Raw genomic sequence first — 13,790 nt, 5'->3', positions numbered from 1 at the left:
GTCAGATCATCTTAAATATACAGGATGTTTTTTTTTTTTTAAATTGATTTATTCTTGAAGCTCGAAAAATGAGTTTTATGGATAAAAATGTTTCAATCAAAAAATGTTGGGTGTATAGGCGCATATCTTACGCAGGCATTAAACTTGACTTAGGTTTTTAAGCTCAGTTAAAAGCTCACTCTACTCCATAAATGGTAATAGATAGATGAACATTTTAAATTAGAAAGTTTTTACTGATTAAAAATTAACATGTTTGTTTGTTTTTTTTTTTTTTGTTCGGAAACTTTTGAACGAACCTGAAAACTTTGATTGAATTTAATACCCGTATTGTGTGCCTTTGAAACAAATATTTTTCGTTTGAACCATTTTCGTTGATTAAACTACGAATTTCACATATTTACCAAGTTAAACAAACTACTCAATCAATATAAAAAAAATATTTAAAATTAAAGTGTTTTCACATTTTCAATGTAAATACACAAAAATGCTATCTTACCGTCAACTGCCGTCAAAGCGATTGTTTTTAAGTTATAAATTGTATTGTTTTCAAAATAATTGATTTAAATATGAGGAAAGGTACGGCAACTCAAAATTCAAGTTGCGCTTCTCAAGAAAACTCAAGAAAATTGTCGCAGTTCCCTGATCACCTTTTAGAGGGTACAAATATTCTTTTGATTGATCTAAAAATTTATATACTAAATCTTTGTTTCGTAAAATTCACAGAGGAAAACTTTATCAAATTGATTCCATTTAGGAAAATTTAACCCTCAAATTTGAAAAGTTGGATATTTTATTCCTAATATTAATTTTCGACGGCTGTAATTCTCGAGAATGATAATATTCGATAGTTTGTATATTTGGATTTAACAGGAAATTTTTTAGCGCTAACCTCCACTCGAACCCACACCTATTAATAATTCGGCCAATTTGAGTCGAAAAGAGGCCTAGGTGCGATAATAAACGGTGGTTAATTGTATTATTTATTGATTGCACTTGAATGAACTTGAAGCGATGAAATCATTTAAAGTGGAATGTTAGCAGTTCTAAAACTATTAAGATACTGTTTGAGATTTTATTCACTTAGATAATAATTACATAAAATACAAGATTCGATTTAAATTGAATAGAGCGTGTTTTTTATTTTTATTTGCCAACGAAATATTTTCGTGATTCGATTTAGTTTCTATGTAAAAATTGAAATTAAAGGAGCTCATCATATTAAAAAGGTGCCGTTTACAATCACTGTATTATATACACGTATTCCAAAACTATCACATTAAAAGAGAAGAGTAATATAGAGAAAAACAAGATAAGGGTTTCGTTAATTATCTTTTGTAATTTTAAGACTATTTCAATTAATATTAATCCAATTAAAAATTTTTAAATGCTGTAGAAATGTTGTTAATATTTTAATACCTTCAATGTTCTAAAATTCAAACTTCGACAAAAACCTCTTTTCTTTAGTTTAATACCTTCAATGTTCTAAAATTCAAACTTCGACAAAAACCTCTTTTCTTTAGTAGTTATTAAGGTAGTACGAGCAACTAGGCAATTTTAGATTTAGGGTTGAAATGATTTGTACCTTATTTTCAACTTTGATGATGAATTTTTTTAGAACTACATGAATGTAGACAAAAAATTAGAATACAATATTTCGATATCTGCCTTGATTTTCGAAATATCGAAAGCTAAATAATTAAACAAAATTTTCAATTTTCAATATTTTGAAAATTACTCTAGATATTGAAAAATTTTATTCTTACTTAAGTCTTATATTGTCAAGTTATAACATAGTACACATATATAAAAAAAAATAAAGCACTTTATTTAAAATTGCCTTGGTTCCCGTACATAATTAAAAGAACAATACTTCCGAAGTTAAACAGTATTGTGTCATAATGTAAGCAACAGAAATAACTATGCTCCCCTTTTACGATCTTATTCCATCTGTATCTCATGTATTTCTCAATTATTTGGTTGTTTTATAAATTTTTTTGTCACCATAATATTTAGCGTTTTTTAAATATAATAATGAATAAGTGAGAGTTACAACCCGCTACTGGCGAAAATAATTCGTACTAATTAAAACAGGTAATATTACTTACCATTTGTCAATAGTCAATAAACTGACCTCTTCAATTTTCTGACGGAAATCGATAATTTTGATTTCAATAAGACTCGCCTATTCTAGATCTGTGATATAACATCGATAGCAAATATTGCATAATTTTAGTATGATGATCTCCTAGAATATTTCTAATTTCCAAATTTTTAAAATGTGTTTCATGAAATGTTTTGTTTGCATATATTGGTTTGAAATCATTAACATTAGACATTCTGTTATATAAAATTAATCAAATCAGTCATTATCCATTTTCAACATCTAATCACATTGATAGTCAATTTTATTTTTTGAAAAATATGTACTTTTCTAATTACATTGATTCTTCTTACCGTGACTCCTCAACTCATGAAAAACATTTTGATTTTGAAAAGCATTTTGATATTGAAAGAGGAGAATGTCATTCGTAAACCAAATAAATTTCAACTGATAAGGATTTTCTAAAAGCGGATTGATTTTTCATCAACTTGCCCAATAAGTTTTTATATTGTTGAGCAGTTCTCATATTTTGCATACTGACTCCGAGTCCATTCAAACATTCAAAACTGTTAATTAATATGAATATAAATAAAATAGTGTAAATTGTATAAAATATGTTTGCATAATGTGATTAGAATGTTTTTTTTTAATGCATGTTGTTCTATGCATGGTATATAAAAGGTGAGTTGGCATGCTACGGAATTTCAGGCTCGGTGACATCCTCCGATTCGGGTCACAGTACGGGCGCTGATACGCACAGCAATAGTTCTGCAGAATCAACCTTACCACTATCTGCTGCCACTACCACTACTACACACAATTATGCACCAACCATGTCAAATTACAAAGGTGGTAAGTTTTTATCAAATACAAAGCAACCTCTAAATATTTTATGCGCTACACGTATTGTTACTTATTTATTGGCTAATTCAATCAAACATTCACTTTAAATTTTAAAATATTTTATCCGTCTATACTTTAGTTGTCCAAAAATATTTGATTGTACCAAAAATTAACTAGTTGTTAACTATTTGTTTTATTGCTTTTTGTTTAAAGGCGATTTAATAAGGTAGATTTTAATTTGCTTCATTTTTTGTTGCCACTGAAATGTATCAACCTACGACGTTTATTTGGTTTTTTCTCGGCTAATCCTTTCAGAGATATTGTGCTAATTATCTGATATTTAACATTCTTCCCTCAAAGACTCTTTCTCTCTCATCCTGATATGTTTCTTTCTCGGCCTAGCGGTTTTCATAATCTGTTCGAAACTCGGATGAAATTCGAGAGTTTCTGTGGAATATACCTCTTTTTTGTCTTTGTAGAATTTTCACGGAGTGTAGGTAGATTTTAGAAAAATCGTAAGGGATTTATAGTAAGCCATCTATCTGATTAAAAAGTTTCTTTTAGTTGGATTAAAAATATTCTTGGACTACTAAAAATATTGTAAAAATTACTTGAAATCTATCTGTATGCTTTAATTTATTGCTCTTAAAATAAGGCTTTTCTTTCATATTTATAAGTTATTATATAATGATTCATCAATATAAGCTTCTTTTTCAGGTGGAGCTAGTCGAAGACCACCTCCAGCGTATAGTGTTGCCGCTCAAATGGCACGATTACATCGTCTTGGACGTGCTCATTCACATGAAGGATGTCATTACCATACAGACCCGGACACAGATCAAGGTAAATATAATGACTAAGTATTTATTTAAGAATGTTTATTTTTTTATCAAAATGATAATTTTATAGAATTTTCTGGACAATTTTTGACACTCTCCTCCCCTTACGTAGGCATACATAAGATTTCTCCAACTCTCCCTTTTTCTTCTTACGTAAGATTCAATCTCGTTTTACCAAGTAATAAAACGTTAAAAAAGGATCAATTAGACTAAAACTCACAGTTTGACGTAAATTAAAGATTTTTATTCTTTATCTCAGAGACAATAGTTCGAGATGTATATACATATATTATTTCTAACCTTAAATTTCAACTCATAAAATCCTACGTAAGAATGGGTTTAACCCCCCCCCCCCTCACGTAAGCACATGAATAGATTTTTGAACAGAAGTGGCGGAGTTGGTTACATCCTAGACCAGATATCTAGAAGACTCAAGTTCGAGTATCGGCTTTTTTTTACTATAAAACACAAGTGGTTTGAAAAATTTTCTACTCTTAATTAAGTTAAATGTATGACTTGAATAAATAATATTAAATGTTTTTAATAAATAAATAATTTTGAATAATAATTAATTGTTATATTTAATTGTTATGATTTAGATGACGAAGAAACACAAGTTTCAGCAGTTTAATCATCCAGTTGACACACAGTTCCAGTGATAGTGATAGTGATAGTGATATAAATACATACGTATTCAATGATGTTTTTTAAATGTACCTACTACCTACCTACTCTCAACTCTGTATTGTATGTAAGTTTGTACTCTGTACCTACTACTCTGTATTGCTTTTATAGATAGGCAACCCAACCAACATTCATTATGTTCTATAAATTATCTATCTATATTCTATATAATATTAATATACTGTTTGATTAATTTACATCTTGCATAGTACATCTTTCAGGAGTATGAGAGAGTACGTATGTATATATTAACCAATGCGTACAAGAAAGAAGTGTTATATGCAGCAGCAGGAGAACCACCATACAGCTTAAAGGGAACCAGAGCTACAACACTTGCAAGAAACATATAACACCTCTTACTTACACGCGTTACTTAACGCATGTACTCTATCATACTCGTGGGAGATGCCTCTCTCAAGGTGTAAACTAAACATAGTGTATATACCTAGTGTTTAGTTTACATGAGTATGACAGAATACATGCGTTAAGCAATGTATCTAAGAGATGTTATAGACATGTGTTACTTGGAGTTGTAAGACATACTTTTGCAATTTCATATAACATCTATAATACCTCTTACTTAGATTCATTGCTTAATGCATGTACTATGTCATACTCGTCGTAGACGTCTATACCTAGATGTAAACTGAACGATTAGTATATGTAAATATGTTATGCTGAACCAACCTCCTATTATTATTATTATTATTATTATTACTTATACAGTGTGTTGTATTTAAGATTTATTTTGAGATTTTCATGATAATATTCGCATTTTTAATATTTTCATTATTTTGGTCTTTCTTTACTCAAAATTATTACAAGTTTATTGAAATATTTGAATACATAACACAATTAAATTATCAATTTGTCCAGTTTTTACATTCCATAGCACACTAGTTATAAAAGTTTTTAATTTTATAACAAGTGTGCTAAAAGTGAAATGTAAAAGCTGGACAAATTTATAATGATTTAATAGTGCTATGTATTCAAATATTTCAATAAACTTGTAATAATTATGAGTGTAGGTACACCAAAATAATGAAAAAATAAAAAATTCGATTTTGTCATGAAAATCGATATATGGATATAAAAAATATTTTAACCATCTTTTTCTAATAGTTTTTTTTTTCGATGTTTCTAATGATTTCTGACTCTAAGCAAAATCTTAAGAATCAGCACTATTTGCTAATTTGTAGTAGGCTGAATTTAAAATTCTGAATTCTGAGTATCTTACAAAATGTGACCCATCACCCTGTATGACTGCAAAATTTAATATTCCTATAAATAACGAAAATATGAAAGTGTCTTCATCTTAAATTGGTTAAATAAGAACAATTGAACAGTTAAATAAGAAGATAATGATAATAAAGATAATAGAAGGTAAGGTAAAAGGCAAGCCAATCAATACAATACAATGAATGATTCCAGATGTAAAAGTAAAATGAATGTATTTGCATGTGATGTAAATGTAATCTTATCTATTATCTATACAAAACAAAATAATAATTATTATAATATTGAAGTGCTGTTTTAATTAATGTCATTTTATTAATTAATATCATATCTATATGTATGTATCACACACAACAAACAGCACACCATTATTATAATTATGATCTCACAAAATAATTAATAAAAAATATATAATATAATATATAAATAATAATAAATATAAATTATACATCTATAAATAATTATCATTATTATTATTATATGTAAGATTTAATAAAATTCATCATATCATCATCACACTACAACACACACACAAATATATTCAATCAACTCAATTCTTTTTATTTTATTATTTAAACAAGTTGAAAGTCTTATTTAAATTTGTCTTCCAAAACTGAAATATTGGCTACAGAGTAGTGTAAAACTGTTCATCATAAAAGTGTTCATCAACCAAAAATTCGCTACTTTTTCAGACCATGCAAAAATGGCCACACTCAACGCAAATTTCCTGATTACTTTTAGAACAATGCACAAAAATGATTATTTAAGAAGATTTAAATTATAAAAATTTAAAAAAAAATCCAAGTCCTTAAAAAAAAGTGCACCATATTTATGAAATTCAACAATATCTTGATGGAGGCCATTTATGCATGGAAAAACGATATCTCAACTAAAGATTAATAGAAGAAATGAATGATTGAAATTCAAGAATCAATCAATTCCAAATACGACATTAATTTTCTCTCAAAAGGAAACTATTTAGAAGAAAATACAGGCAAAAAAATTTTATTATTTGCATCTGAAAGATGTAATAAATTGAATTGTTTCTGAAAAAATTAAATTTCGAGTATAAACTGTAAATTTTCTTCATTGTATTTAACAATTACGGCAACAGCTGAAATGATCATGAAAAATTTCCAATTTACAATCAAGTGATGAAAATTTCTGTAAATGTCAGGCAAATTTCAATTGAATATGGATCTGAATCTCAAATAATTTATGTATTCCAATTTCACCTTTTTTTAAATAATTTTTTTTATTCAATACTTAAACCAATCTACCTCAACATCAGTTTTGCCATAAATTGATGTTAATATTCCCCAATAACGACTCGAAATTAGGCTGTCATTTGAAATTGTTAACATTTTAATTTGCATATTAGGTCTTGCTAACATTAAACCACTAATTTAGTCAATTAGCGCCTAATTTAATAAATAAACGCTTACCTACTGACCAAAAAGCGTTCAAAATTATTAATTTATTAATTGAATAATTTAGTAAAGGGGCAAGTTATTAATATAGGTCTACGATCAAACGTAGTTTTGATGAGTTATTTCAGAAAAGCTGAAAATTTCATCGCTGCGTTTTCGGAGCGATGGGCTTTGGTTTTAATAGAGTGCCAAAGATGTAGCGTCTGTCTCAAGTTTGAACTGATTCAAGAAAGTGTTTCAAAAAAATATAGTCGATGTGAGATCGTCTTCATTGGTAAGATGGAGCTCAGCTAGCCCGTAACGCTTAAATATGTCGGTTATGTCAAACTTGGCTAAAGTTTTGTAATTAAGACACGAGAAGTTACTAAATTACTTGCTAATTGATTAAATGATTGACCTAATTTGAACAACATATTAATTCCTTCTATTAATTTTTATACATATTTTTTTAAATCTGCATGTATAATGCACGGAGTATAGAAACGTATCTGATCTAATGATTTATTTAAAATTTACGTCCTATCTCCCAATTCCTCCACTCTCTCAATAAAATTGATTTAAAAAGAAAAAAAAAACAATAAAGACTTACTTCTCTATTTATAATAATTGATATTATTTTGTATTTAGGAATTAAAATAATAAATATACGAATTTATGAACACAATATTACAATATTATAATTATTATTAAACAGATTTTATTATTTTAAAACAAGAATTTAATAATTAACAACAAACATCAAAATTAAAGTGTGCTTGCTCTTACTTCTCTAGAGACAACGTGTATTGGTGTATAGGTGTACTTGTGAGATAACCACCCTAAATACTCCCTTGACCATAAATAATATTTAAAATGTAATTGTGATGTAACAAAAAATTAAAACTCTTCAAATAAGGGTCTTACACTTTTCTTGTAAAAATTTTTTATCAATTCAGTAAAAATTATATAAATCAATTCAATAAAAATTCTTTCGTAGCAAAGAGTAAACCACATTCGTCCTCGCACTTTATTTTTTCGATTCACCAGAAAAATCAAATTTCAACAATCATTTCATCGCAAAAACTTCATTTGTCGGTTTACATTTTATATTGTCGATTTATTTTTTCTATTGATGAGAGTGTTGTTAATTTTAGATACTAAGGAATAAATAAAATCGTGAAATTTGTTTTTCTTATGAAATGAGAATGCTATATAAATGTTGTTTAGAGTTGGAAGGAAGGTGCTTCCATTGTGGTTTGTTTTTGTAATGTGAAATATTTATCACATTTACAATATATTTTTTTGTTTTAATTGTCCTAGCTTTTACAATTTTACAAAGTTTTGTATATAAAATAAAAGTTAGTACATATTTGTAAATTTTACGTTTACACAATTCATTCAAAAGAAAATTTATAAATCTCAATCTCTTTTTTATTGATTTAGAAGAGAGAGAGAAGTGGGACTACTTTCACTAGAAGCCAATATTTGTGAATGCTTTTCATACGAATAAATACAATTATATATTTCTGGTGAAGGTGGTCTTCGTGTAAATAAATAAAAAAAATGCAAAATTATATTTGATTGTCGCGGACATATTCAATGAAATCATATTTTTTTAATTAAGTTGTTTTTTATTTTGTAAATCTTGGTAAATTAAATTTTGAAATTTATTTTTTATAAAAAATGTACATTGCTATTTATAGATTTTACTTTGTGTACACGACAACAAATCACGTTAAAAGGTTTAGAAATTTTATAAGGTGGCGCTCTAAAAATTATTCTTAGTTCGAAACTCTACTGGATGTTTAGACTACTCATGCATTTTCTCTGAAATCCAAAATAATTCGGTAGTAAGGTAGTTATCGGGCAATTTTAGATTTAGGGTTTTGTTATACTTCATAAATGTTGACCAAAAATAAGAATACAATTTTTCGATATCTGCCTTGGTTTTCGAAATACTGAAAGCTCAATAATTAAACAAAACTTTCAATTTTCGATATCTTGAAAATTACTTCAGATTTCGAAAAATTGTATTCTTACTTTTCATCTTATATTGTCAAGTTAAAATTGTCTCGATGCTCGTACATCCTTAAATTAGAAAGTAATTCTTTATACAACTCAAAACTTCGATAGAAATTTTTTTTCGAAAAACGAAAAAAATTGAGAGAATTCGATTTTGCTAAATTGTATAAGAGTATATTTTTGTATTCGATTTCTGTTGAATGTGATTAGTTTTTCGAAAAAATTTTTTGCTACAAAAGTTTATAAACCAAAACAATTTCGTTGTATGAAATTTTTTTCCTTATTAATTTATTTTCTCATTAAAAGACACGAATTAACGTAAGCTGTATTTAGAAAAGAGTTAGGGACGTCCAGCAGTCCGTTGCCTTTACACGCATCTGTTCATGTACACGAAGTATCATATTAAGTGATATAATTTTTAATAAAAACACGGATACATTCTCAAGCAATATATACAGAGTGCTTTTTTATGTTGACATATCTTTGAAACTCGATAAATAAATTTAATCGAGGAAATTGCTTCAAATTAAAAATATTAGTTTCAAAGGCACACATCTTATACCGATATCGAGTACGATCTAAGTTTTCAGTTTCAATTAAAACATTGTCCTGATTCATAACTGACAAACATTAAATGAACGCTTTAAATTAGAAAGTTGTTCTTTATAAATGCGCAAACATTTTTTGTTTGAAACATTTTTTTGTAACCCTAATAGTTTTCATTTTCACAAAAATAGTTTTCAAATAAAAACAAATCACTTTTATTGGATTTATTGGAAATATTTGCGAAGAGTGTCAATTTTGGGTAAAACTTTTCAGTTCGTTTTTGCCTAAACTTTATGGTTTGCGGAAAAATGTTTCAAACAAAACATGTTAATTTTTTTATCAATAACAACTTTCTAATTTAAAGTGTTCATCTATCTATTACCAGTTATGGAGTAGACATAAGTTTTTATTGAACTTGAAAACCCAGGTCAAATTAAGATGTAAGCCGTAAGATATATGCGCCTACACACTCAACATTTTTGGTTTGAAGCATTTTCCCCGATTAAATTTATTTAGTGAATTTCAAGAATATGTATATGTATACTTAAAAAAGATAGCCCACATAATGATTGAAGTAAATGAATTAAATATTGGATATAAAGACAAGATGAGAATGTGAAATCTAAGTGGTAAGAGTTGTTGTTTTTTTTTTGTATAATTTTAAAAAAATACAATATTAGTGCAAATTGATATGATTATGATTATGATTATGAATATGAATATGAATGTAAGTAAAGTTTTTAAATACCATGATTTTGAAGTCTGAACGTAAAATAAAAATTATTTTATAAAATAAAATAAAATAAAATTTTTGTACATATAGTAATATAAGTAGTATATCTATACTATATATGTAGTTATATAAAATTTAATAAAATATAATTATTATTTATTAAAAATTGATGCACATAAACAAAATAAATAAATACTATATTGTTATTCTTTTTTTTTAATAATAACAATAACAAAACAAAATAAAATAATGTGAACGTTTGTTATTATTTCAAATAATAATTATAACAAAATCAATTTATTGTAGAATCTATTGTCTCTAATTTATGTGAAAAAAATTCATTAAAAAATCTTATGATCAAATTAAACGTCAACTATCTGAATGTTATCAAGTCTTTTTTTTATTACTAATGTAACCTTTACCTGTATCTTAACCAGTATCTTCCTAAGGTGCTTAAGATACCTAGGGAAATGGTAAGTAAGTGTTTTCACCCTAAAAACCTTTTTCTTTTTTGTGGTATTAATTAATTAGTGTAAAACTTTTAACTATTTGTTCGTTTCGTTTCGTTTCGTTCCATTTACATAGCGAATTATTTGCACCTTATGTGCAAATAAAAAAGAAAATGAAAATATTTTGCTGAAAATCTTAGTGTACTAACCTGCCATTATATTCTCCTAATACAAATTGAAGAAAATTGAAGTAATTTTGGCCAAAAAATGAGAAAAAATCATTCAATTTTTAAACAAAATTTTCCATTTCCACGAATTTTCGGAAATTTTTCATCGATGTTATTTGGAAAAACACTCTAAGCAAGAGGTTCAGGAGATGCTCAAAATTTTCGTCCTTTTTGTTCTAAAACCAACCGTTTTCGAGATATAACGATTTTCCATTTTCACATGTAAACTTTTTCAAAACTAATTTCACCAAAAATTATGAAAATTTTTAACATTTGTATTAGGAGAATATAAGTTACAAGGGAAATAGTAGTACCTGATAGGGAAATGGTAAGTAAGTGTTGTCACCCTGAAAACCTTTTTCTTTTTTCTGGTATTAATTAGTATAAAACTGTTAACTATTTGTTCGTTTCGTTTCGTTTATTTGTACCTTTACTGATATAGCCTCGGTGTTCTTGATTAGCAATTAATGAAATACTTTTGGGTATAAAATTAAAAATCAAATGCAATCAATAAACATAATATACAATATATATTGATTTATTTTTATTTAATTGATTAATTAATTAATCAATTAGTTATGTTTATGTATAATAAAACTCTAAAACTGTCATTTTGACTACTTAATAAATTTTAATTTGATTATTTGTAGTAAGGAAAACATTAATTATATAGTAAAGTATGAATTTTAAAAATTATTTCAATGAAAAAACTTAAAGATTAAAAAAAATTACATCTAAATGCCATCTATGGTAAACATATTGAACTATTAATTTCGACGATAGTGGCATCTTTGGTAAACCTATTGAACTAACATTACTTTGACGGTGGTGCCATCTATGGTAAACTTGTTGAACTAACTATTAATCTCGACGGTAGTGCCACCTATGTTAAACTTGTTGAACTAGAATTTACTTCGATGTAGTGCCATCTATGTTAAACTTGTTGAACTAACTTTTAATTTCTACGATAGTGCCACCTATGACAAAATTATTGAACTAACATTAATTTCGATGGTGGTGCCTCTGCCGCTAATTTATGAAACTAACATTTTACCTCGATTTATGGTTAAGAATTTTAAAAGCTTCAATTCAAAACACGGACGTATATATATATATACGTCCGTGATTCAAAACAATGTATTATATATTTAAGCAATTGCTTTTTGTATTTTCTTTTATTAATTTATTTTATTTAAGGTCGCTTTTAACGTCTAGGTCACTTTTTGTATTATTAAGTAGCATTTATTGAAATAGTTTTGTGTATAAAATTCATAAACAAATGCAATCAATGAACATTATAAACAAATTTAAAATTTAATTTATTTATTTTATTTGCACCTTATGTGCAAATAAAAAAGAAAATGAAAATATTTTGCTGAAAATCTTAGTGTACTAACCTGCCATTATATTCTCCTAATACAAATTGAAGAAAATTGAAGTAATTTTGGCCAAAAAACACAAAAAAATGAGATAAAATCATTCAATTTTTAAACAAAATTTTCCATTTCCACAAATACAACAAATTAAATTCAACAAATACTTCAATATGGCTTCTTTTAAAATTTTTAAGTTAAACTCCACTTAAACAAGTAGTTAAATAAATTAGAAATCGTAAAAAGTTATTAAGCATTTTTGACCTGGATTTCAGTACTACTTAGCCCGCTACCTATTTTTGTAGCACCATGTATTCATTCTTTCTTCTCTGATAGTACTCACTGCCCTGATAAAACCATCCGGCTCAAAGCATGCGCGTTACGACAGAGACAACTTTTTTAATTTTTTTTAATATTAAATTAAACTGACCAATTATTTATATTAGCTGACCAATTATCAGCGAATGCTTCCCGATCGCGCATAGGTGGAGTTTTTTATTTTTTCTGCGAATGAGGTGCTAAACTTATTAATTGACCTTGAAAAACTTTAACCTTTAATAAAAAAATTTCTGATGCTGACCAATTAATGAGACCAACTGACCTTTTAATTCCAATTTCTGACCTTTCAGATGGTATAATTGGTCAATCGAAATTCCTTCCGCACATGAGGTGCTAAGATCGCGGAGCTACGAAAAAATCTTCAATTTTTTCAACATTTGTACTAGGAGAACATAAGTACGAATTAGTAGTTCCTGATAGGGAGAAAAAGCAAGTAAGTGTTTTCACCCCGAAAGTCTAAAATTTTATTTTGGCAGAAAGTTATTGGTCTGCCTAGAAGTCATACTCACCAAACACGGGTGTGCAGACCACTAACTTTCTGACTTACGAGAGGACAACAATTACCTTGCTATCAGGTACTACTAATTCCGTCCGTCCATGATGTTCTCCTAGTAGAAATGTGAGAAAAATTGAAGTTTTTGAACGAAAAAAAACTAAAATTTTTCATCATTTGTACTAGGCAAACATGTTGTGGTGGAAATTTAAAAAAAAATGAAAATAAAAATCAGAATTTGCTTAAAACAAAGAAGAAGAAAAATTTTTTTTTATACAGTCCTACCCTAGTTTCGAACCAGGCGACTATCTATTCGTAGTCAGATACGCTAACCACTATACCATAAGGGCTCTGTTATTCATGTTAGTAAATAATTATATTAATATTTTCGACATTCACTCAATATTCCCTCATAAAAATTATAACAAAAAGTAGAACTCATTTTCGGAAAATTTTGTGATGTTTTATTAGAAAAAGAAATGGCAAACGAAGTTTG

The 13,790-nt window shown here is 27.3% G+C and overlaps 1 protein-coding gene across 8 annotated transcripts in view; it reads left to right on the top strand.

Annotated features, from left to right (window-relative positions):
• Nucleotides 1-5,153, top strand: part of LOC123297343 (rap guanine nucleotide exchange factor 6) — a 75,297-nt gene extending 70,144 nt beyond the window's left edge. For 4 of the 8 annotated variants that reach the window (XM_044878962.1, XM_044878966.1, XM_044878961.1 and 1 more), the window contains 3 exons: nucleotides 2,783-2,953; nucleotides 3,662-3,787; nucleotides 4,383-5,153. In XM_044878962.1, coding sequence (XP_044734897.1) covers nucleotides 2,783-2,953; nucleotides 3,662-3,787; nucleotides 4,383-4,414 — 329 coding nt within the window. In that variant the 3' untranslated portion in view covers nucleotides 4,415-5,153. The remainder of the gene's footprint in view (nucleotides 1-2,782; nucleotides 2,954-3,661; nucleotides 3,788-4,382) is intronic. The other 4 variants (XM_044878969.1, XM_044878967.1, XM_044878964.1 and 1 more) reach the window with 3 other exon arrangements.
• The last annotated feature ends 8,637 nt before the right edge of the window (nucleotides 5,154-13,790 follow it).

Source organism: Chrysoperla carnea, chromosome 4, assembly GCF_905475395.1.
Source record: "Chrysoperla carnea chromosome 4, inChrCarn1.1, whole genome shotgun sequence".
NCBI lineage: Eukaryota > Metazoa > Arthropoda > Insecta > Neuroptera > Chrysopidae > Chrysoperla > Chrysoperla carnea.
This window is presented reverse-complemented; position numbering and strand designations above follow the sequence as displayed.